At 44.4% G+C, this 26,161-nt stretch overlaps 2 protein-coding genes across 4 annotated transcripts; one reads left to right on the forward strand and one right to left on the reverse strand.

The window, feature by feature from the left end:
• Positions 1-10: 10 nt before the first annotated feature.
• On the reverse strand, positions 11-10,828 carry dusp11 (dual specificity phosphatase 11 (RNA/RNP complex 1-interacting)). 2 transcript variants are annotated; one of them, XM_085462924.1, is made up of 10 exons: positions 10,751-10,828; positions 9,074-9,404; positions 8,407-8,482; positions 8,185-8,316; positions 7,798-7,921; positions 7,276-7,336; positions 7,151-7,197; positions 3,232-3,307; positions 1,808-1,939; positions 11-704 (listed from the first exon to the last, which is right to left on the reverse strand). In XM_085462924.1, the coding sequence occupies exons 2-10, from the start codon at positions 9,109-9,111 to the stop codon at positions 353-355; spliced, it is 1,038 nt and encodes a 345-aa protein (XP_085319050.1). In that variant the 5' UTR covers positions 9,112-9,404; positions 10,751-10,828; the 3' UTR covers positions 11-352. The 2 variants fall into 2 exon arrangements, with proteins under 2 accessions (XP_085319050.1, XP_085319051.1); XM_085462925.1 differs by having other exon boundaries at positions 9,074-9,396; positions 10,751-10,804.
• Positions 10,829-11,084: 256 nt separating this feature from the next.
• On the forward strand, positions 11,085-25,017 carry LOC146705272 (caspase-7-like). Of its 2 annotated transcripts, XM_085462928.1 has the most exons (7): positions 11,085-11,104; positions 17,715-17,777; positions 22,354-22,493; positions 22,636-22,840; positions 23,486-23,649; positions 23,760-23,886; positions 24,547-25,017. In XM_085462928.1, the coding sequence occupies exons 4-7, from the start codon at positions 22,714-22,716 to the stop codon at positions 24,858-24,860; spliced, it is 732 nt and encodes a 243-aa protein (XP_085319054.1). In that variant the 5' UTR covers positions 11,085-11,104; positions 17,715-17,777; positions 22,354-22,493; positions 22,636-22,713; the 3' UTR covers positions 24,861-25,017. The 2 variants fall into 2 exon arrangements, with proteins under 2 accessions (XP_085319054.1, XP_085319053.1); XM_085462927.1 differs by lacking the exons at positions 11,085-11,104; positions 17,715-17,777; positions 22,354-22,493 and having other exon boundaries at positions 22,523-22,840.
• The last annotated feature ends 1,144 nt before the right edge of the window (positions 25,018-26,161 follow it).

The raw sequence follows: 26,161 nt of genomic DNA on the forward strand, positions 1-26,161 counted from the left end.
ACTGACACACAACATTTTCAGCTTTCATTTAATAAAACAAGCACACAAACAACATGTTTCATTTTCTTCTTATTCACTCATGAAAACATGAAACTTTAAATCACTCTCCACTCTTCACCTTGAACTCTGACCTTCAGACATGTGGCACACACACACGCACATCAAATGTCAGTCTTGGAAGCTAGAGCGAGGTTATCAAAGTAATAATGACGACATTTGAACTGCGCTGTGATTGGCTGAAGTGGACTTCAGCAGCGTTAATTTTAATTCCTGTTTAAATATTCTCATTCAAACACTAACATCCTTAAAAGGCCACATCACCTCAGTCCATTCTTCTTCTATCAAATAAAATCTAGTGGTCGTATCCGCTTGCTCTGCCTCCCCGTATGTGTCTGCTGTCGCTGTGTCTCATTTGTGGCCCCGCCCACTCTTCCTCAGGCACTCCATAGCCTTCAGCAGTCCAGCGTGGTGAGTAGCGAGGGAGGATCGGAGGAGGAGGAGTTCTCCACGTGTCCAGCGTTGTGGCGCCTGGCCTCCACTGAGGGTTCCCCACACGGCTATCCTCCAAGTGTGGCGGTCTCCTCCAATGATTATCCGCCTGAGGACGTGTCCATCGATACGGGTTGAGCGATGGTGGAGGAGGGGGGAGAAAGTCACCCTGAGGAGGGCGGTGATGAAGGTGGACGTTCCCTTGTCGTGGAGGTCTTTTTTCATTTGAAAAAAAAAGAAAATATTTTTATTCATATTTTTAAATATATGGAAAATTGATAATTTTTTTGTTTTATTTAAGAATATACACACACACACACACACACATACACACACACACACACACACACACACACACAAGATTATATTTCAATCATTTAACCCTTTAAGACCTACCATAGAACCAAGTCCGCCAGAGCTAATATTATATTTTTACATGTTGTAGTGCCATTTTTGGGAACATTTCAAGTTGATATACATCAATACAACCATTATAGCCCAAATTTCAATAATATGTATGCATTAAGTGCATAGTAATTACATAAATTGCAGAAAAGTGCAATAAACTACAAAAAAATTAAAATCGTTTTTGTTTTTTTAACATATATTTCTAGTTAGAGAAATTTAAGAGGCTTATCCCTCAAAACTGTAAATACAAAAAAGTTGCACAAAATAGTTTCCCACCACAGGAAATTTATTTTGAGTGTCTTCATAGTTTTATTTTTGAAATACACCAATTTTTATATACTGCAGGAAAAACGAAAATAAATATTATAGTGTAAATTTGCAAAAAAAACAAAACACCATATGCATCAAAATAAACTATTTCCAGCAGTGTAATATGAGTCCTAAGCATCCCAGAAACGATACAGAAAGTCATAAAGTCAAACACAACTTTTAAAAACACCAGTATAGGCTCATGAGGCCCTGATGGTAAAAAAACTACATTTCCGCAAAATGACGTCACGTCCGGTTTCGGGCAGGTCATGGCGGACATGCGATAGTTCGCGCTGATGGACGTAGGTAGTGTTATGAACAGCTGATCGGATCGGCAAAACGTGTTTCTGGAATATTATGTTTTTGTTGCTGCAAGTGCTTTTTATGCAGTCTTTGCAAAGCTATACGTGGAAGGAAACTGTGACCTAGATGTAAGTACAACTCCTCCGCTTCGACCGGCTTTAAAGGGTTAAAAAACTTTATTCACTTCTGTAATGAGTGAATTTGAAAGCAGCAGGATGTAATGATGATTCTCTGACGTTTATTAAACTTGGTTCCTTCCTTCTATGACTGATGAACATATTCAGGTGTGTCGTCCTACCTGTGGTGCCGGGACTTTTGAGCGTGTTCGCGCCTCTTCTGATCGCAGTCATCGCTTGGCAAGCTGGAAAGCGGGCGATGAACAGCTTGACCTCTCATTGGCTCCTGCTCCACCTCCTCCATCCCTTCGTTACTGTGACAATGGACCAGAAAGAGTCAGGAACCAATCAGAGCGCAGCAGTTAGTCGGCATGACGACTCAGAGCAAGACGAAAATGACAACTGTAAATACAATTTCTAAAGGCGAGCTTAGACTGTGGTTAAAATATATCAGATATGTATTTCTAATATTTTATTTGTACTGTAATAAATAACCAAATAAAATTGAAGAACATTCGTTTTTCCTCAAAAGAAACTTTCACAAACATTTTGAGTATGGAAATGTGTTGATTGTTCTTTGATGAGTAATTTGAGATATTTACATTTTTAAATGTTTTTGTCGTGTTTTAGTATTTTTTCTCTTCATTTTTAATATTTTTATTATTTCATAGCATCCATCCATCCATTCACTTCCGCTTATCCTTTTCAGGGTCGCGGGGGGCGCTGGAGCCTATCCCAGCTGTCATAGGGACAGAGGCGGGGTACACCCTGGACAGGTCGCCACTCTGTCACAGGGCCAACACACAGGGACAGACAACCATTCACGCTCACACTCACTCCCACATTCACTCCTATGGGCAATTTAGATTTTTCAAATAACCTATCCCCACTAACTGCATGTCTTTGGACTGTGGGAAGAAGCCGGAGTACCCGGAGGGAACCCATGCAAACGCATAGCAGTTAAACACAAATATTTTAAAATATTCTATGAAAACTTCCGCACCATTTAAATATTTTGAATTCATTCTGATTATGAAAACACATGAAGGGAATTTCTGTTGATATTTTACAACATTTTAAACTTCCTTTAACCCTTATATTCATAATTTATACTGTAAAACAGTCCAAGTCCAACTTTTTTTGCGCCCTGTACCAGTTTATGTCCGACAATATTTTCACGGATTGGCCTTTAAGGTGTCACAGACAAATACAACAAAATGAAACTAGTACTGGTATTAAAAAAAAAAAAGATTTATTCGTAACAGACGGGAAAAGACCCAGAGAAACCGAGTTAACGATAAAAACAACTTAAAAAATAACGATAAAGACCCCCAAAAATCCCAAAAAAACATACATTTCACACCCGAGCCTCAACTCTCGCGGCCTGATACCAAACGCCTCATGGACCAGCCCCGGGGCTGGGGACTGCTGCTGTAAAATATTTGAGACTGTTTAATATTCTTTTTTTTTTGGCTGTTATTTGATTTTTTTGTTTGCTACAAAAAAATTAAAGTTGAAATATTTTTGTCTTTAGGATATTTCTAAAGAGTCTATCTGTTGATTTTGAATAATTCGTGTGGGTGCAGTGAGTGGGGGGGAGCCTCACCTCCTCCTGCGCCCGTGCTGCAGGTCATGCAGGTAGTTCTGCCTCTCGATGGCGTGACCGCGGGACAAGTTAAACACTGCAGAGAGAGACGATGCTTACACATGCTTCACACGTGAAATATGAACAGTGTTGGGAAGGTTACTCTTCAAATGTATTTCACTACAGATTACAGGATACATGGCCCAAAATGTATTTTGTAACGTATTCAGTTACGTTACTCAATGAGAGTAACGTATTCTGAATACTTTAGATTACTTAATATATTATTATGCTTTTTACAACTACATGAATGTACTATTGCTGTGTGATTTATTACTATTACTGAAGGTTAGTCGCCATACCAATACCGACTAGATTTTTAAATCTTAATACAAAATGAGTAACAGTAGGTGGACATTAGGTAAGGCTGCACTTTTTGCAGCGATCTCGTAAAACTATTCCACGCGTATATAAAACAGGTCCGTGGCTCCGAACCGTAGTAAAGGGACCTCTGGCTAATACGTCGGGTTCGTGTCGGGCTCGTAGCCGAAAAATAGCTTTACCGTATTTCCCGGACTACAAAGCACACCTGAATATTAGCCGCACAAGCTAAAATCAGGGGAAAATCCTGTTTTGTACATACATTAGCCGCACCTGACTAAAAGCCGCAGGTGTTTCAATGTTGACTTATCATATGTAAGAGAATATGCACAAAGGGAATTGTCAGGAAAGAGATGGCTGTTTGGAGACACACCCCTTTTATTAATATTTTGAAAAACAAGTTATGGGTACATATTTGCATAACTTTTTAGGTATATGTACAAGTAGCGGTAATTACAAGTACGAAACATGTACTGTGCTTCATAAATGAGTAACAAATGTAGTACATAACAATAACCTACAGCACACCAGAAAAATAGACTCAGGTGCAGTGACATGGCTTTAACAAGAAGAAAAGTCAGTCATTCACCATCTTCCTGCGCACTAAAACCACCAAAGTCCTCTTCTCCAGTGTCGGATACAAACAGGCTCAGGATGGCTACGTCATCCACTCTCAGCTTCTTTCCTTCGTTGTCACTTTCAAAACCAAAGAAATCCTCGTTGTCAGTGTCGGAGTCGAACACCCTCTGAAGGGCCGTGGCGGTGTCCTCCTCTCCATCATGCAGCAGTCCAGCCCTTCGAAATCCGTTGGTGATCGTGGATGTTTTCACACTTTTCCACGCTGTCAGAATCCACCGGTGGAGTTGAGCATAACTTGCTTTTCGCAAGTTTATCGCCGCTCGTCATCCACGACTCCCGCTGAACGCGTAGCGTTAATTTGAAGTTTGTTTTTCGCGTTACTTGTATGGCACTATGTTGCCTGGCGGATGGACACGTGACCAACATACCACTCTTGAACCCCGATCCTTCCGCCAGGCAACGTAGTGGCGTACAACAGCGGAACAAACAAAACAAATCGTCTTACGATATGACAAAAATCATGGACAATCCATAGAAAAGCTGCACCTGACTAAAAGCCGCAGGGTTCAAAGCTTGTGCAAAAAGTAGCGGCTTATAGCCCGACAATAACGGTACTTTGTTGTCTGGGTCAACTTTGCTAGTGAGAGACAGAGAGAGGCGTTGAAAGGCTGCTCCAACGGAACTTATTGTTTCGGAGGAAAACACGAGCACAGCGTACAGTCGAGTCGAGTCCACGGCCTCTCTGTGTGAGGATCTAAACGTATTCTACGCTAGATTCGACACAGCGAACACCATGAGACCGGACAGTGTGCGCACCGCGGATGACGTCAGTGCGCACACTGTGTCTGAGGAGGATGTGCGGAAGTGCTTCAGGAAGGTGAACGCACGCAAAGCTACTGGTCCGGACGGGATTCCCGGCCGCGTCCTCAAGTCATGCGCGGCTCAGCTGGCTGGAGTGTTCACACACATCTTCAACCTTTCCCTCTCTCTGTCTGTAGTCCCAGCCTGCTTCAAAATGGCCACCGTCGTCCCTGTACCCAAATCCTCCACCATCTCCTCATTGAACGACTGGCGACCTGTAGCCCTGACCCCCATCGTAAGCAAATGCTTCGAGAAGCTGGTCAGGGACTTCATCTGCTCTGCACTACCCGACTCACTGGACCCTCTACAGTTCGCATACCGCCACAACAGGTCCACTGATGATGCCATAGCCCTGACACTACACACTGCCCTGTCACACCTGGAGAAGAGAGACACGTATGTGAGGATGCTGTTTGTAGATTACAGCTCAGCATTCAATACCATCGTTCCCTCGAAGCTGGACAGGAAACTGCAGGATCTAGGACTGAGCAGCTCCCTCTGCAGCTGGATCCTTAGCTTCCTGTCTGACAGACGCCAGGTGGTCAGACTGGGCAGCATCACCTCATCCCCCATCACACTGAACACTGGTGCTCCACAGGGGTGTGTACTGAGCCCTCTCCTGTACTCACTCTACACCTACGACTGCACAGCCACTAACAGCTCCAACATCATTGTGAAGTTTGCGGACGACACTACAGTGGTGGGTCTTATCACCAACGGTGATGAGACGGCTTACAGGGAGGAGGTCAGCGCCCTGACCCACTGGTGTCAAGACAACCATCTCACCCTCAACGTCGCAAAGACAAAGGAGTTGATAGTGGACTTCCGGAGGTGCAGAGAAGTACACACCCCCATCACCATCAACGGCGCTGCTGTGGAGAGAGTGAGCAGCTTCCGCTTCCTTGGCGTACACCTGGCTGAGGATCTTACGTGGTCAGTACACACAAACAAAACAGTGAAGAAGGCGCAGCAGCGCCTCTTCTTTCTCAGGAGACTGAAAAGATTCGGCATGAGCCCCCGCATCCTCAGGACCTTCTATCACTGTGCCATTGAGAGCATCCTCACTGGATGCATCACCACCTGGTATGGCAACAGCACCGCCTACAACTGCAAAGCTCTCCAGCGAGTAGTGTGGTGCTCTGAACGGATAATTGGAGGTGAGCTTCCCTCCCTCCAAGACATCTACAGGAAGCGCTGCCTGAGGAAAGCGGGGAGGATCATCAAGGACTCCAGTCACCCCAGCCATAAACTGTTCAGACTGCTTCCATCAGGAAGGAGGTTCTGCAGCATCCGGTCCCGTACCAGCAGACTGAGAGACAGCTTCTTCCATCAGGCCATCAGACTGCTGAACACGTCATAGACACCTCAGCTTCACTACTGGAACTTCAACATTATGCACTCCACACTGTATATAAATGCCACTTGTTTTGCACATATTCAACTCTGTATATTTTTATATATTTTATTATTATTATTATTATTATTATTTTTTTTTTTACTATTTAATTTGTAAAAATGTGTATATACACACACACACACACACACACACACACACACACACACACACACACGTAGGAAAATATTTAGTATACACATCCAGAAATGCATACACTATTATATATTGTACATATATTTATTAGTTTCAGGTTGGCCATTCTTGTATTTTGCTCGTTTGTGTTGTTGTGTTTGCACATCTCTGTTGCTTGTGGGGCTCGCACACAAGAATTTCACTCGCATGTGCTGTGCCAGTGTGCCTGCACATGTGATGTGACAATAAAAAGTGATTTGATTTGATTTGATTTGAGTCTTAACAGCTTACTTACAACTGGGCTCGTCAGGCACTCTTCTTGGCTGCGGTGGTTATTATTCTATTTACATGCTTCCAGCTCTCGTTTCTGGTGGGTCATTTGTTGAATAATAATTTTAAAAAATATTTCTTCACGTCATTATGCGGCTGCAAGTAGTGGTGACATGGGCCGTGAGATTGAGAAACAGGCATTTGAGCCTCTTAATGTATTCATGTACTCATATGTTGTATTTTAAATACGTAACGCCGATACATGTATTCCATTACTCCCCAACACTGAATATGAAATATGGACACAAGAAGCCGACTCACGCTGCACCGCCTCCCTGGGGTCCATCCCATCCACGTCAATCAGATACCTGCAGGTGACACGTGGCAGTTAGATCCCGCCCACACCCTTGAGTCCAGCCAACCAGCAGGCTTAAGTTTGTACATACCTGCAGATCAGGTACCCGGTACGGTTCAGGCCGTGGGTGCAGTGCACGCCGATCAGCTTATCTGCAGGAGACACAAGCCACAGTTAGAGCTCAGATCGCACTTCTTCTACTGTGGTTTCCTATTAAAGGACACAATGCCAATCGCACACGATCTCATTCATGCAAAGCCTAAAAGTCATGTGACCACAGCCAGCATGACGGGTTTGATTGAAGTAGGAAACCAGCAGCTCCTCATCATGTGACTGCTTGAAATCTGACCAATCAGCTGCCTGCGAGCCTGAAGTCCCAGCAGACTTCCTCCTCCTCCTCATCGGAAGAGGAGGAGAGCTCCTGTGAGACAGCAGCTGATTAAAATGCTCAGAGCTGATTTTCTTCCCAAAAGTCCCCAAATCTAAAATCTGAGCAGCCTCAAATCTGCAAAACATGGCAGTCATGCAGGAGCAGCAGAGCAGCAGGAGGTGAAGGAGGAGATCAGACTTAAACCTGTGTCAGCGAGGGAGGTTCACAGTAGCTTGCTCTCACCGTTCTCCTTATTCTCCCGCAGGAAGCTGCAGACGGCGCGTTTGAAGCTCAGGATGGTGTCATCACTGGGAACCTCGTGACCTCGCGTGAAGATCTTCACACACAGCAGGGACCTGGGAATGTCCTACACACACACACACACACACAGTTTACTTTATCATCATCAGAAAGCTGCAGTTCCTCAAATGTCCAGATAAGGCTCTGAAAGAGAATGAACGCCTGGAGAAAATCCATCTTTTATATACATTCTGTGGGATAAGCAGTGCGTCTGTCTGTGTGTTCGTGTGTGTCTGTGGTCAGGTGGAATAATAGCAGCATAATCAATAACACTGATCAGTAAACACAGACTTGATCGATTTGTCTATAAATGCAAGATCTTGTGCTCACCTCGAGCCTGTAGTAACGTGTGGTGAAAGTGAGGTCGATGATCAGCCCAAGCTCCTCCTCCTCGCTGCTCACAGCATCTAGCAGCTCCCAGGGGCCAAACACATCAGAGTGCGGCAGCTGGCGGTTCAGAGACTGCACAGAAGAAGAAGAAGATGATGATCATGATCATGAGTGACGCTGAGCGAGGCATTTGTGGGGAGGAAGCTCAGATGACACACTGACCTGCTTCAGAGGAACTTTGAAGGCGATGAATCGAGTCCCGCGGAGGCGTTTTCCAACTGGCGAGTAATCGAGCCACCTGCAGGACACGAACAGTCAGTCAGCATTGTCATGGAAACCTGAAGATGCCCGATTCTTACTTCTACTGCCGTTACTCTCACCTGAGAGAGAACTTTCACATTAACATCTCAGTTTAAAGATACGGTTATAGATGTTCAAAGACGTTCCCAAAATAACAGTGAACTTCCATGTAGCTTTCCTGTAGCTCTTTTAAATAACTCTTTATTTACTTATTTCACACACAGCTGAATTTTTTAAAATAATCTTTAGAAATAATCCACTCGTGTTTCCTTTGCAGGCGTGGCTGCTTGATGATCACAGATTACACATGAACGCTCAGTGTAAAACCCTTTAAACGTCACATCGGTGACGTCATTATGATCATGCGCTAGATGTTTATTTTTTATATTTACCTGCGGGTCATTATTTGTTTACGTGTGTGATGATGTAATCGCGGTTACTCGTAAGACCGTGCGCTGGTCATGAGGTCACACAGCAGCAGACTGGAGGCTCTCAGGTTCATGAAGCTGTTATTAATAACCGTCTTTGTAATAAACCCCGGACTCTTAGTTATACCTGTGCATGCGCGGAGCTGTAGGCTGACACGCACCTGTCAGGTATGCCGTTCTTCTTCGCGGATCTGGACATGTCTCCACTGCTAGACGTTAGAAATAAAAGAGTAAAAGCTTGAACCCAGCGGAAGTCCGTCTCTGACCACGTGTCTCTGCCACGGCGACTCGGAGCCGGACCACAGCTCCTCCGCCGCTGTGTCGCTCCGCTCGGGGGTAAAAAGGCGGATTAGGTTATGCTGTGCTCTGGACGGTGTGCGGTGTCACGGAAAGTTGGAGCAGTGTCGCAGCACCAATACTGCCGGCGCACACGGATGACGCAATGACAGCCGCTCTGGCGCCTACCTGCCGCCAGACGTCGCACCTGAGAGACTAATCACAGACAGAGGATACGAAAAATAAATGATCTCAGATCAATCCAGGTTATTCCGGATGAAAACAATAAGATTTACTCTTTTAAAAAAGAAATGTGGAACAGCTGTTTTCAGAGGAATATTTCTAGTGCTTGTCCTTTGTTAACAAAGACGGAAATATTGTAATCTCAGAATAAATTTTGACACACTTCATCAGACAACATTATTAAAAATTATAGCAAATTCATTATACTTTTTGGAACATTATATTATATTATATTTTTACATTAATAAACATCTCATCCAGGAAAAAAAAACAAAAACAAAAAAACAAAAGCAAATAGTAGAAACAGGAGTTCTGATGTGATCTTTGTGGTTTTGAAGTAAAGACAGTGTTGAAACAGTTTCAGGCATTTATAGAAAATAAGCAGCAGTTATGGTTTAGTTTCCCGGATTAGTCTTTCCTAAAATCTGGTGTCTTAAAATTTTGGCTGAGGCGTCATTTTGACTCCTAAAAGTTTCTGATGATCATGTGCATCTATCAAAGTGTCACTGTGGTACACACCAGGGGCTATTGTAGGATCAGAGCTTTGGGGGTGCTGAGCACCCAGACGGCTTGTGAAATGGGACGGTCTAGCCTCCGTTGCGCTGCCCAGGTTGCCTAGCAACCATAACACTAACAACTGGAAACGTTTCATACAGCTTTATTTGACAGAAATGAAGGAGAAAATCTTTTGTTCGTGTGTTTGTTTGTTTCTACATGAGCTTTGATTTGATAAGTATCAGAGGCTGAGACCACGGGACTGTGAAATCATGATTATTGGGCTTCACTTCTGTACTGAACAGTCATTTAAGTTTAGCTAGTAAATAACAATTAGCTGATGTTGTTCATGAGACTCAAAGTCATCTCACTTTGGTAATGTAAATATAATATGGCCAATATTAAAGTTATAATTTCAATCATTATTAGTTATTACAGCAGTAAATGAACTCTGTGTCAAATACTGAGCTTCAGTAAAGATTCAAGCTGCATTTGTTTATATTATTTATATTTTCTGTCACCTTAAATCTTCACTCAAAGACAGGTTTCTTTGACACTGTATATATATAACTGTGTTATATATATGAGAGACAAATATTGTTCTTTTAATATGTTGGCATTACTAAATTTGTCTCAGTGCTTACTTTAAATATCCATAAAATCATCACATTCTCTGTAAGATTAACGTCAACTATTGAACCAAATTAGTACAAACATCGCTAATGTCACATAACTTTGCCGACATGTGGCTAACAGTAATGTTTTAATGTTCTTCGTTATTAAACATTCACACATAAATAAGTGACATAATATTCAGTACTTACTTTTAAAAGTTTACTCTTCGGCTGCCCCTCTTCCGCCGTTTTTTTTCCGGCAAAACTATCCACACCAGGGGCGATTTTAGCCCATTTTTGGGGTTGCTTCAGCATCTCCAAAAATGAATCAAAGCACCCCCAAAGATTTCTTACTTTTTTTGACAATATTTGCTGTTTGTGTGACACACTGCTAAAAATATAAAAAGCATACAGTACGTAATTGAGATGGAACATTTTAACAACAAAAGTATGTATAAACCCCCCCCCCCCCCCTCCCAAAATGGTTTGTTCCAGCTCTCCCCTGTTCTGGCTCTAGCGCCGTTGCTGCCAGAGCGATGGTGGCTGAGACGCAGCGGAGCAGAGGTGTGAGTGCCTGGCTTAAAACAGGACATATTAGCTGCATTTAACCTTCTGTTACTCTTTATATAGTTGGTAGGAGTCAGACCATGTTTCTTTTTACTGAAAAACATTACACCAGGTAACCAGGGTGTAAAAAAACTTGTTTTCCAGCGATGTTTGCTACCCTACAATTTGTCCTACACTGCAGTAAAATCAGTGACTGTTCTGAAGGCAGGACTGTGATGCAGTTTTCTGCCTCGCCACTAGAGGGCGCGGCCGTTTTGTGAGTAATGTTTGACTGGGATGGAAAATGGTGTTCATGAAGGCAGTGTGAATCACAAGTTATGCTCGGGAGCAGTTTATGTGGGTTCAATGAGAGTGTGCGTCCATAAGACTGAACCACACACACACACATACCCACACCCACGCTAAATCTGCCATTAAAGAGCTGAACGATCATCCCCTGTCCTCGTTAATTTCTGGAGGGTCATAGTGGCACTTGACCTGTGCACACCCTGCGATCACCACCGTAGAACTGAACCTCATATCAGAAATCATCATAACAAAATTGGTCCTTCGAGCCGGATAGGTGATTACAGAGTGAAGATGGATTATGACCCCCAGAGAGCAGGTGCACGTCCACGGAGGGCTGTGCGACCACCAGGATGGATGACTCAGTATGAAGGCTACACACTGCCACCCACTGCTACATTGGAGCAACAGCAGACTAGAGAGGGATACGCCAAGATGACGCCCCCTCACCCAGACTCCTGGTTCTATTGGAGCTGCAGGACAGACTCCAGTGGCTACCAGCCATTGCACAAGAGCTTAGCCAACGCTTACAAGAGCTACAGTTACAGCAACCCTCAGCCACTGAAGCTCCTGAGTTTCAGCCTCGTGCGCCACAGTCCACCCCCTTATCTCAATCACTAGCTGGACCTAGTTTCGACGCGAACATGCTCCCCCCAGAACAAATGCTGGCTCCCACTACAGCCATAGGTGTAAAGGAGAAGACCTACAGAGGACCATCGCCCTCCATCCCAGAGTTCACGCAGGGTGATCCCAGGCAGTTTGCTAGATTAAGGCTTGCCCTAGACAATATTCTCCCCTTTGATGCAACGGAGAGGTTCAAATATCAGGTCTTATGTGACCACCTTAAATTTGAGGAAGCTCTTTTAATTGCTGACTCCTACAGTAACTCACCTCACCCCTACTCTGACACGATGGCCTCGCTCATTAAACATTACGGTCAGCCGCACCAGCTGTCACTGCAGAGGATAGCAGAGCTTATGGATGAGCCCAGCATCCGCCCAGGTGACACAACTGGATTCAGAAGGTTTGCACTGAGAGTCCGTGCTCTGGTCGGCATGTTAGAGCAACTTGGGGAAGATGGACACATAGAGCTGCAATGCGGGTCTCATGTTGCTAGACTGACACGAAAGCTACCCCAAGACCTACGTGCTGCTTTCCGCCGCTACCTTTACCCACAGAAAGATGGAATACCATCATTGAGAGACTTTGCAGAGTGGCTGGAGTATGAGCTGGTCATTCAAGAGGGCGGAGATCACACAGAGAAGGTAGAGGAGAGCTCGAGAGACAGGAGCAGCATGAAAAGAGATAAACGAGCCACCAAAAGGACTACCACCGTGCTGCATGGTGCAACACACAACACTGCCCCCCAAAGGTCCTCAGCCACAACCCCTTCCACTTCTGAGGTCCAAGACAAGCACACAGCTTATTGTCCATATTGTAATAACACTCTGCACTTCCTAGATCAATGTGTCAACTTCAAGATGCTGACTAAGGAGCAGAAATCAACTTGGATTAAGTCCAACAATCGCTGCTGGCGTTGTGGGCGGCACCACCAGGCCGCTCAGTGTCGACTTAAAGTGCAGTGTAAGACATGCAGGGGAAAACACCTAGAGGCCCTGCATGAAGTGAATCTCAGACCTGCTGCACCCAATCCACCAATGGAACACGTCGCTGAGCTGGGGAGTAAACCATCTACTGAGGTACTTTATCTAGACCGGCGTGCTGGCTGTAGCCAAGTACTTCTGAAAATAACCAAAGTGCTGCTGCAGAACGGTGAGCACACCCTGGAGACATTCGCCATATTGGATGATGGATCTGAGAGGACGATCCTTCTCCCTGAGGCCACTCAAAGACTGCAGTTACAGGGCACGGCAGAGAGTCTTACTCTACGTACGGTGAGACAAGGATTGAGAACCTTGCATGGCGCATCAGTGACAGTCAAAGTCTCCCCTGCCAGCCAACCATCCAGAACATTCACCATTGAGAGAGCCTTCACAGCAGATGACCTAGGCTTGGCTGAACATTCCTACCCTGTGAAGGCACTTCAACAGAAATATAGACACTTGAGAAGGCTTCCCTTGCAGCCCTTCACAAATGCCCAGCCACTCCTTCTGATCGGCTCTGACTGTCCTCACCTAGTAACGCCCATCAAACCTGTGCGCCTAGGCTTACCTGGAGGACCAGCTGCAGTCAAGACTAGACTTGGTTGGGTACTACAGGGACCAATCCCCTCCCTTAAGCACTCTGCTCAACCACAACAGTGCCTCTCCTCTCAACTGCCTCTCCTCAATCAGAGCTTCATAGTCAAGTAGAGAGGCTTTGGCAACTTGACACTCTCCCATATCGAAGTGAGAAACTAGTGACACGGTCTCGGAGGGAAGAGCAAGCTATGAGGCTTTTGGAGGCAAAGACGACAAGACTGAATGTCGAGGGAGTAAACAGATGTTCAACTCCCCTTCTGCGTGTCAGTGATATGCCTACACTCCGGGTGCCACCTGAAGCAGTACTCCCCAATCTACGTGGCACGGAGAAGCGCCTCAGTCGAGACCCAGAGAAGGCTAAAGCTTATCAAGCGGAGATGGCAAAGTTGATAGCAGCAGGCTATGTCAGAGAAATCAGTGAGGAGGAAATGAGGGCCTCCACAGAATCATGGTTCATCCACCACATGGTGACACACAACGGAAAGAACCGTGTGGTGTTTAATTGCTCATTCACCTATAGGGATCAGAACCTCAACGAGCTGCTTTTACCAGGCCCGAACCTGGGGGCCTCTCTTCTTGGTGTGCTGCTACGCTTCAGAGAACGCTCCATCGCAGTTAGCAGTGATATCAAGGGGATGTTCCACCAGGTGAGACTACTGCCTGAGGACCGGCCACTACTACGTTTCCTCTGGCGCGATCTGCAAAGAGACACCCATCCCAAGGTGTATGAATGGCAGGTGCTCCCCTTTGGGACAACATGCTCACCGTGCTGTGCAATTTATGCACTCCAGCGACACGTCCATGACCACAGTGACCAGGGAGATGACGTGCGTGACTCCATTGAGAAGTATTTTTATGTTGACAACTGGTTACAGAGCTTCTCTTCTCCAGATGTGGCCACAGAGGTTGTGGACAAACTACGGTCACTATTATCGGAGGGAGGATTTGAGCTCAGACAGTGGGCCAGCAGCACCCCAGATCTCATCAGCCATCTACCAAAGGAAATAAGATCGGAGAGCAGCGTACAGTGGCTGAATCAAACTGATATGGACCCTCAAGAACCTGCTCTAGGTTTGCGCTGGATGTGCTGCTCTGACACTCTGCACTACAAGTCCATGCAGTTGGAGAGGAATCTTCCTACCATGAGAAACATCTACCGGGTTCTGGCGAGTCAGTATGACCCACTAGGGTTTCTCGTCCCCTTCACAACGAGGGCGAAGGTACTAGTCCAGCAGCTGTGGGACAAAAAGCGTGAGTGGGATGACCCCCTGTTACCAAGTGACCTGCTCTCGGCATGGAACGAATGGGAGGGTGAGCTGCAACATCTGGACGACATTAGTCTACAACGTTGTTATGTAAGCCCAGAGCTGGACAAATCTGACAGTAGGCGTGAGTTGCACATCTTCTGCGATGCATCTCAACAGGCATATGGAAGCGTTGCCTACCTACGGACGGAAGATGCTGCTGGAAAGGTGGAAGTTGCTTTCCTGACTGCCCGCTCTAGGGTGGCCCCTAAACGGCAGATGTCCATGCCACGTCTGGAACTATGTGCAGCCTTGACTGGAGCTCAACTTGCTAGCCTGCTGACCAAAGAGCTCACCCTACCACTATGCAGAGTGGTGTTATGGACAGACTCCACCACTGTCCTAACATGGATCCAGTCAGAGTCCTGTCATTTCAAGGTGTTCGTGGGAACTCGGATAGCTGAAATCCAGGAACTGACAGACAGCCAGTCTTGGCGTTATGTGACAACATATGACAATCCGGCAGATGATCTAACTAGGGGTAAAAGGCTACAAGACCTCACAGTCCAGTCATGTGGGCCCCCGTTTCTGCAGCTACATCGAGACCAGTGGCCAGAGCACCCAGCCACACCATGTACAGACTTTGCTGAGGAGCAGCGTAAACCAATAACTTGCTTAGCTGTGTCTACTGACTCTATCTCCCTGCCTGATGCACAGCAGTTTACCAGTTTTAGCAAGCTTTTGGAAGAAACAGCCAGGTGCCTTCACGGGGCGGCTGGTGACAATCTCACATCAGAGAACTACAAGGAGGCTGAGCTTATTCTGCTGAGAGCTGCTCAGAAAGACAGTTTCCCTGATGAGATCCAGTGCCTGACCACTGGGAAACCAGTTCTCTCATCCAGCCGTCTGTTTTGCCTAGACCCGGAATTTGATAAGTCGCTTCAACTCATAAGAGTAGGTGGTCGTCTCAGACGATGCCATGATTTGGAAGCTGCTGTGATACATCCAGTAGTGTTGGACCCTAAACATCCAGTCACCAGACTACTCATCCGACAGGCTGACAGTGATTTGAAACACCCAGGAGCAGAGAGATTGTTTGCAGAGTTGAGAAGGAAATACTGGATTCTTCGCGGCCGTGAAGCCGTAAGAAGCGAACAGCGCTCCTGCCCTGAGTGCCAAAAATGGAGAGCCCAACCTGCCAACCCAAAGATGGCTGACCTTCCCCTTGCACGCCTACGATTACATCAGCCAGCCTTCTTCTCAACAGGCATCGACTGCTTTGGGCCAATGCAGGTGAAAGTTGGTCGGAGAAATGAAAAACGCTGGGGCCTGCTCTTCAAATGCTTGACGACTCGTGCCATTCATATTGAGGTGTTGTCTAGTATCAACACCGACTCATTTCTAATGGCATTAAGAAGATTTGTCTCTCGTCGTGGGAAACCAGCTGAGATACTGTGTGACCAGGGAACAAATTTCCGAGGTGGGGATCGGGAGCTCCAGGAAACTTTCAAAGCCCTGCATCCCTCTTTACAAGGCAAGTTAGCAGAGCAGCAGATCAAGTTTCGATTTAACCCTCCCAGTTCTCCCCACTTTGGAGGATCCTGGGAGCGAGAGATCAGGTCCATAAAGGCAGCTCTGGCCTCCACATTGGGCTCACAGGTTGTAAAAGAGGAAATACTCCAAACAGTGTTGATCGAGATCGAGGGAATACTCAACTCGAAACCTTTGGGGTACGTGTCATCAGACGTGGCTGACCCAGACCCCATTACCCCAAATTTGTTGCTGATGGGGCGGCTAGACCCTTCCCTACCCCAAGTGATATACCACGACTCAGAGCTCATTGGACGACGATCATGGAGGACCTGTAAGGTGTTATCCGATCGCTTCTGGACACAGTTCATACGCCACTACCTGCCTACACTGCAGACACGGTCAAAGTGGCAGAAAGACACTGCTCCGATCCAGCTGGGCACTGTGGTGATGATAGTGGATCCCCATCTTCCCAGAGCATCATGGCCTGTTGGGAAGATCAACAGGGTATTCCCCGGAGCTGATGGTTTGATCCGATCTGCAGAAGTGGACGTAAAGGACCGTACCTACGTACGCCCAGTGAGCCGCCTTATTCGACTACCTGCAGTACCAGAACAAAATGGACAGTAAATGACATTCTGCAAACTTGCGAGGGCAAGTTTGGGGGCGGCTGTTCTGAAGGCAGGACTGTGATGCAGTTTTCTGCCTCAGTGACATTTGAAAACCTAAAACTTAAAATTGTCCGTAGCCTGCTGTTGTTACCACTGTCCTGTTTTAAATCGATACTAACTAGCTAACTGACCGAATGCCCATTAACCTTAGAACTCCTGTTGTGTGTGTGTGTGTGTGTGCGTGCGTGTGTGTTTTGGGGCCACCCTGGGGCGCACACATGTCAGTGCGCCCCAGGGTGGCTGTGACTACAATGTAGCTTGCCAGCACCAGTGTGTGAATGTGTGGATGACTGGATGCGTAAAGCGCTTTGGGGTCCTTAGGGACTAGTAAAGCGCTATACAAATACAGGCCATTTACCATTTTTTTTGTACAGAGAGACAGCCAGGTTCATAATGGATATAAGGAAGTTGTTTTTGTTTTTTGTTTTGTTTTTTTTTAAAAGGAGCCACATTCAGGTAAAAGTGTAAAATCAAACGATCCGTCAATCAAGAATAATGTTGGATCAGTGTTTCAATATTTATATCTTTTATTAGATATTCATGTGGTTTGGTTATTTTCCTTTTGGTTGAAAGTAGACTGAGAGAGGACTTTGTGTTAGCGATTTTAATAGTATTTTTTCATATTAATGTAATTTATCATCTAACTGAATACAATCTATTTGTGTATGATTGTCAGTCCAAAGAGGGAGAGAGGAAAGAGGAGAACGTGAGGAGAAAGTACAAGGTCAGGAAGAACCAGGTAAGAAAACAGACAGGGAACAGTGACAGGCAAAACAGAAACTGTTAAACTGACAAAGAGAAAAAACCAGATTTTACTCAAACAATCTGGAAGTTGTGTCCTCCCTATATTAAAGCTGCTGTACAGAATCTGCAAAACAAACTGGGTTGAAACATTTGACCCTCTTTAACAACATTCCAATATAACATTATAATTGATTGGGGAGATTAAAATTAATAATATATTTTTATGTGGTTCAACCACAACTCTACTAAAACCTCAGCCAGTAATAGGTAGGCCAACTTTTGGACTGTCCAGTTGTCTGTATGACTGCTGCAGTACGTGCGCCACATTTGCGCACTATCAGAAAGAGCCAAACGGCCCTGGTGGAGTGAGGAGCTGTAAAGAGAAGTGCTCTGTTTCTAAAAATGTTAAACTTTTTACAGTGTGTACCACCTGAAAGTACCACTATGAAAGCATGAAACCCATAAATCTTACAACACAAAATTTGTATTATTAAATTAGATTTTTATTTGTAATAATTTATTCTGTTTTGGGAGTGTTTTTTATGTATCTGTATTATATTATACATACACATTAAAAGTGAATCTCTGTCCAAACAATGCACTCAGTTTACTTTTTACTCACTATGAGCATCACTCATTATTCTCCCCCAGTAATTAAGGTTAGGATATGTTTTCTTTTTTATTCCAATCCATTCTTCTTTTGCAGCATTTAAATAACCTTGATCAGATTTGATGGTTTTGTTACAGACTTTTCAGAAAAGTGTTTTGCTTTTCTTTCACAAATATGGGGATTAAATTGTGTTAAAATGTACAAAACAGTGATGTCATGTTTTGAGACGAGGACCCAGGCACAGAGAGACTTGATGAATTTAAGAATCTTATGATTTATCTTGCCAGGCTGGGCAGCTCTCTGGGTGAAAAGCTCTAATCCTAGAATCGCCCCTGGTTAAGCGACTGGAAAAGAAAAATTTAATTTAATATATTTATTTATGTTTTTTTGTTCATTATTTGTTTGTATAATTGAAGACTGTTAAATGAAATTAATGAGTGGATTAATCCCAGATTATCCCAGATTAAGAAATTACATCATCAAAGCAGTGAAACATAATAACACATGCATAACAAATAATAAAGGAATTCAAGGATCAATAAAAAATGGAAACAATAAAACTACCTGAATAAATGAGTAAATAAAGAAATATTTTAAATAAATAAATACTTGAATAAATGAATGATAAAACGTTATAAATGTAATACAAATAATTGCAAATATGTAAATAAAGCAAATCAAGATATGAATCTTTTTCTTCTTCTTCCAAGTGCTTCCTTTAGGTGGTGCCACAGTGGATCATCTGCCTCCATCAATCCTTTCTGTTTGATTTATTTTGCCTGAAACAAATATTTAAATAAAATCAGAATAACAAATAGATGGTTAAATTGATACATTTAAATATCTAAGGATTCCCAGAGTGTGGACCAAAGGTGCTGCAGGTGGGCTGCAGTAATAACTGAAGGTCATTGTAGTATTAATCATTTATCGCCAGCAGTGTGTGATTTTTATGTCATTTTAAATAAAAAATGTGTAATCACTGTGACAGAATTAAGATCTTTGATTGGGTCATAAATGTGTGGGACAGCAGCATTCTTGACTTTAGGAATGAGTGATCTAATTAAATAGTGAGGAATAGATAAATAGATAGAGGCCATGATGGAGGGGTCAATCAAATTAGATGTGTGGATGTTGGAGGATGAGATTCCCACAGAGGATCAGTTTGGAAATCAAGGCGGGAATTAAAAGAAAGACATACAGAGAGAAAGAAGGAAGAAGAAGACATAGAGTGAATATCTACATAAATTAAACAATAAATAATTTTTTACTTAAATATTTTGGAGGGATATGCAAATGTCTATTTTTTTTAATTATTTGTAAGGACTACATTTTGTATTTATAAATGATCAACTTCTTGTTTTTTCTACTGAATTAATGTTTTTTTCTGTTGTGTGTGGGAGCAGCCGACCTCATCGAGAATTTCCTTTGGGATGAAGTCTGATGAATTAAAATGAAATAAAGACGGGTGTTCGTGCACATATGTGAGCGTGTTCAAGGATTCCTGGAATGCTTTGATTTGTTTACGTGTTATTTTTTATGGACACCTTGTTCCCGTGTGCGGCAGGAAAAGCAGGTTTCCTCTGAGGCATGAGATGCTGATAGGTCAGGCGTGTGACCTGTGATCAAAGTTTACGAGCAGCTGACAGATTAATTCATGAGTGTGACTACAGCAGACAGCACAGCGCAAACAGCTACGTTCCTCACTCACTTCAATCTCTGCAGCAGTCAACCTTGTCCAGACTCCACCACATTACATCTGCATGAGTCAGTCTGTTCTTTATTTATAGAGTGTGTCTCATTACATGCAAACTCAACAAGCTTAAAAAATTAAATCATTGTTTTAATATAGTGCAAAATGACAACAACAGTCACATCAAGGTGCTTTACACTGTAAGCTAGAGACCCTACAACAATACAGAGAAAACCTATCAATCACACAACCCCCTGTGAGCAAGACTTTGGTGACAGTGGGAAGGAAAAAAATCCCTTTAAAGTGGAATAAACCTCTGGGAGAACCAGACTCAGAGAGGACTCTGCTGTAACTGGGGGTGAGGGGAGGAAGACAGGACAAAGACGCAGAACATAAAACCAAAAACCCCTTGTTATCTCGTAGAGACACTTTAACTTCCCCTCAGTTCATCTGCTGCCTGAAACATGAAGCTCAGATAGTCAGCAGTCAGTCAGTCCCGTCAGACACCCATAGACACTTCTTGACCGTGTTTGTGCTGCTGGAGCATTTTTAATGACTTCATCTGACCAATAATATGTCCGCTAGGGCTATGACCAAAATCTCATATCCTGATATAAAACATTTATCATCCCGACAATGATATATATGACAAAAATGTTAAATTTTCTTTAAATTCTGTGAATCCCGGGCAATTCAACTTGTGTGAAGTGTTTTCAGGTGGGCATCATGCACCCGGAGTTGAGTGTATCGACCGATGCGTGAAACAATGCATTTTTAGACATAGGTTGTAACGGCTCCAATTTTCTTTGTGATTATTTATTGCACGGGGAAAAGCCTGTTGTAACGTTTGAGTCTAAGGTTTATTTTCAGCACCAGACGGCTGTGTTTTGCTTCTCATCCATAAACTCTCCATACTCTTTCACATGATTCTTGCGTAGTGTCAGGGTTCTCGGTCGGTTCGACCCAGCATTTTGAGTTTATCATGTTTTGGTTTATTTTTGAATGATCGTTTTGTTACTCTTGTGCTTTGTTGATTATTATTAGAATTCTATCTTTCTGTTTATTCGTTTTCAAGGATTTGTTGTCTCATGTATAGTTTGAGTTCCATGTGTTATTTTCTGTCTGCCTCTCAGTGTTGAGTCTGTGTCTTTGTGTAGTGATTTCGTGTTTCCTGTTTTATTGTGAAGGTCTGCGTCTCATGTGAGTGTATTCAGTTTTACCTCCCTTGTCTCGTCTCGTTAATTACTTCCAGCTGTGTCCCCCACCTGTGTGTAATCGCCCTGTGTTTCTCTGAGTGTATTTAAGTTGTGTATTCTGTTGTAATAGTTGCTGGTCCGTCTGTCCATCCACCGTGTTTCATCTGTGTGTTCTCCCTGCTGTCCATCGTCATTTACCTCTACCAATCCTCCTTCATGTTTGTGTTCATGTTCAGTAGATTAGTTCTTTCCAGTATAGTTTAGCTTAATCTCTGTTTGCCATTTTTTCCCCTGTGCTTTGTGTTTCAATAAACCGCCTTCACATCTTCACGAGTGCCTGCAATTGGATCCTCCTTTATTTTTCCCCACACAGCTCATCTCACTCGCCGTGACACATAGGTGGTAGAAGAGGTTTGCCGTGTTTGAGTCTGAGGTGGGGACCAGTTTCATGCATAATTTGCATAGTACAGTTTTCTGGTCCGTGTCAGACTTTTCATAACCAAACCATGTCAATGCTACAGAGGGAGCCCCTCGTTTAGAAATAAGGTCCTCGATTTGTTTTGAATGGTCCTTCTGCTTGTCATCATTTCAGTTTATTATTTTTTATAAATCTCAACAGGATCTTCAGCTTCATTGTGAAAGGTTTATGTGGAAAACAAACAAATGGAAGGCGGAGCCACACAGTGGGTTTACCATCATTGTTGCTAACGACAACGCGTAAAAACAGTTGCGTAGTGTGGTTATTTTAAATATAAGAGAAAGAGAGAACTTAATATAGCCACTACAGGGACCTGATTTTAAACCATCTGTCTGGAGTTTTCAGGATCACTGAAAGATTCAGACGACCAAACAAACCCCACAGCCAGTGAAGTAGAATAAGGCAGAATAAAGTGGAAACACTCACTTTTATTTAGGTTTTTACTCACAGGGGTGGCAAAAGTCTTGCTTGGAGTGAAACAAACTTTATTTGTAAAGATGACAAACACAAACTTCACATTTTTAGTAAAGTGTTTTTATTAAAATCAAAAATCATAAAAGGCTTTAAAAACTCCTCGATTGTTTTCTGTTACTGCAGGAAAATGTTTGTGTGCCGTGAAATGATGACATGTCATCCGTGAGTGGAACACACCTGGATATCTGGCACAGCGAGAAAAAACATGAAGTTGTGTAAGACTTGAGCACATAAGGCTGATAAGGCAGCAGAGGAAGTTCCAGGTAAGGTAAAGAGGTGTGGTCACACCTTTACAGCTCAGGGGCTCTTAAAATACTTTCAGTGCAGAGCCAGGAGCTTAAATCTGACAGACACTCACAGAGACAGAGCTCAGCGGACCTCAGCTACATCACCATGTCCCAGCAGAGACGACCAGTGGGTGGGAAGGCTGAGGTGAACCGGGCAGTGGTGGTGTCCGTGGCCGAGTTTTACCCCGGGGTGAAGATGGGGAACAGGGCCGGAGCCAAGAGGGATGCCAAGAGGCTCCACAGTACCCTCAGCAGGCGGGGCTTTAAGGTGGAGTTGCACAGCGACCTGAGCGGCGCCGAAATCTACGAGCTGTTTGAGAAAGGTAACCAATCGCATCACCCCGAAAAGCCCACTTCCAACAATAAAAACAGGACGCAAAACATTCTAACTTTATTTAAACACAGCACAGAGACAAAATCTTTAAATTGAGAGAGCTTTCAGCCAAGAACTCATTCATTTAAAAAAACAGCTGATGTCACAGAAACTCAGAGGGGGCGGGGCATCAGTGCCCACAGCAGGGCCTGCGTCTGTGAGCCCAGATAAGGAAACATTTGCAGCTCCATCTCCCTGACAGACACGCAGCTTTAACATTACAGTCTCTGTGTGTGGACACACACACTGAGACAGACACACCTCTGTTCTATTTACAGGTAAAGGTGAGGCTTACACTGCCCTGACACTCATTGGTGACATGCCAGCGCTGACTGATACATTTGTAATTATATAACATGTGAGGATGTGATTATATGAGTGTGTTTTACAGTGATGGTGATTAAACACTGTTACAACTGATTTCCACTCATAGATCAAACATAGGTCATAAAGTTTCATTAGTTTGAATCTTCTGCATGTGAACGTAAACACAGGCTGGCATACCTGCTGCCATGTATCCAGTGGTATGGCTGCTGTGAGAATGCTGACTGAGGGTCACTGACAGCACTACTGTCTGTTTGTGTCTGTTCTGCAGAGAGCAGGCGGCCCGTGAAGGACTGCTTCCTGGCTGTCTTGTCGTCTCACGGGGAGGAGGACTGCGTGTTCGGAGCCGACGGCAAACCCGTCCGGCTGTCTCGGATCTTCGCATATTTTGACAACGAGTGCATGGAGAATAAGGCCAAAGTGTTCCTCATACAGGTAGGTGGCAGAAGGGTGAGGACAACATGAGTTTAGGTCGTGTCGAGGGAATCAAATGATCTGTTTTCTTCTGTGATGCTGAGGTCATCCTCTTGATGCTGTCTCTGCAGGCGTGTCGCGGAGACGCTCTGGATGATGGAGTGGAGGTGGACTCGGCCGGTGACGCCACCGACTGCAGCTTCTCCCTCCACCTCTCAGTTCCTGTAGATACAGCTGTGATGTATGCCACGCCCCCAGGTAAACACCAAGCCTTCAACAGACCACCACCACTACCCTCTAAACCTCCTCAGCGGCCACTCAGACCTCCTAAACTACCCTTCAAACCTCCTGACAGGCAGCATAACCATTTTATCCATCCCTAGAACCTCCACAGTTACCATGAAACATAGAAATTAAACCATCTTTATGACAACTGCAACACTTGCAATATGATCACATCTCTTCAGGGACTTTTAAGACCTACCAAAGGACTTCTAAACCTCCTTAGTAACCAGAGAAATCTTCTATACTACCCATTAACCTCCTCTATGACTACTGAAATCATTTTAACTGTTCATGGAATCTCCTCACCTGCCACAAAAGTGCCCAACTACCTGTAGACTCTCCCCAATTACTGCAGACCTCTAACTTCCTCTGAGGCCCGCATACCTTTCCAGCTGATCCTGGAGAACCTCCTTCATGACGCACAAACACATTAAAAAAAAAACCTCAGAGCTTTTTTGGTTGGCAGAAACCTTTATATGATGGTTGATACAACAACACAAGTCCGACTCCGGATACTAATAAATCGTGATTTTCTTTCTCAGTTATGTCCTCAGGAGCTCTCAGAATTCTTCAGAGGTTGTACGTGTTTAACCATGTCAGATTTCTCTGTTTACCTCCTCCTCTCTCCATCAGGTTACGGAGCCTTCATGAGCCCGCTTGGATCCGTCTTCCTTCAGACGTTCTGCACTTTGTTGGAGGACGAGGCCCATCAGAACCTGGAGCTGACTCGCCTGATGACCCGCCTCTCCCACAGGGTGGCCTACACCTTCCAGGCCAAAGGTCGTGAGCTGGGCGGGAAGAAAGAGATGCCGTGCTTCCTGACACGACTGACCAGAGAGGTGTTCCTGTCCTCAGAGTCAGAGAGAGCCGGAAAAGCAGAGGGAATCTCAGCCACATTACTGGTTGGTACTGAGAGCACCAGAACACGGACACCTTCCATCAGTTAGACCAAATCACGGCAGAGCACATGGAGGAATGGAAATGATCTTGTTTTTGTGTGGTGTCGTTCTAAAACTGTGTGAAGAAAATGTTTAGCATGTCCTGTACATATGTATGTATGCACTTTATTATTTATCTGCAAATACACAATGTTTGATACAGTCACGGGTCTGCTTGGTCTATTTCCTGAACATCTGTCAGTAACAGGCGTAAATCATCATGCCTGACCAGGTAAACGTGTTTATAGGACGATGCAGACATCGTAAACACACTGGAGCCTGAGCTGGAAACCCTGCACGTTCTTTTTTACAGAGCGGTTGGTGAGATGCAGGGGTAACTTCTGCGAGGCTCATTAATGCTGAATATATCTGCAGGTCAGGGAAGCTCTTTCTGACATCTGAAAACATCTGGACTCTGTGAAGCAGAAACAGGTCAGGAGAGCTGAAAAGCATGAGAGTTTGATCTGCCGTCTGTAGCTCTGCACTGACCTGCGGATGATTTTGTGGAGAGGTCTGTGAACTTGCTCTGTCTTTCCAAGCTTGTGACGTTAGAGAACGAGGATGATGATGTTTGTTTCACGCCTTCAGATTTTAATCATGTGGTCAGAATAAACTCAGTTTGTGACAGGAGCTTCTGTTTTTTTACCTTTGTGAATGTAACACTGGAACTATTTTGCTTCTAGAGCACCACTGAATATCCATGTAACGTGTCTAAGCTGTGAATGAAGAGGGTGTAGTGATGTGATGGAGCAGTTGTGGGGAAGTGAAACAGCTGAGTTCTGGGAAATGTCGTGCTGTGTGTCAGACATGAATCATAAATGTGTTGCAGGTACTAAACTGAAAGTAGATGAAGGAAGGCCTCAGGACAAAACCGCTCCCACACCTCTGTGAGCGTAAACTTCCCGACCTGCTGACTGCTCATTCCACGTCACATGATCTGCTTTATTACATATTCAGTGATAACAGGTGTGGACTCTGTAAGTTCTGGTTCACGTCCAGACAGGAAGTACTCAAACCCAGACAGACTGACTTTATGTGATCCCACACGTGTCTCTGTATGAACACACACCTGCTGACTCAAGGAGATGACTCAGAAACATCTCCACCTAAGATTCTCACAACTCCTGTAAGAGGACAAAATATGTGAAATGTAAATCCAGCCTGACCCTGCAGGTTGATTGGTCACCTGTTAACAGATGTAAAGTTCAAACCCTCACCTGGTTTCTGGTTTAAATGCTTAAACATGTGACTCATCCACAGCTGTACCTTCACACTGCTGATGAAGAGGTTAAAACTTTTAAATTACTGTT

This window comes from Copadichromis virginalis, linkage group LG7 (genome assembly GCF_057382275.1).
Source record: "Copadichromis virginalis isolate Kocher_CV1m ecotype Utaka linkage group LG7, C_Virginalis_male_GT1.1, whole genome shotgun sequence".
NCBI classification, from domain to species: Eukaryota; Metazoa; Chordata; class Actinopteri; order Cichliformes; family Cichlidae; genus Copadichromis; species Copadichromis virginalis.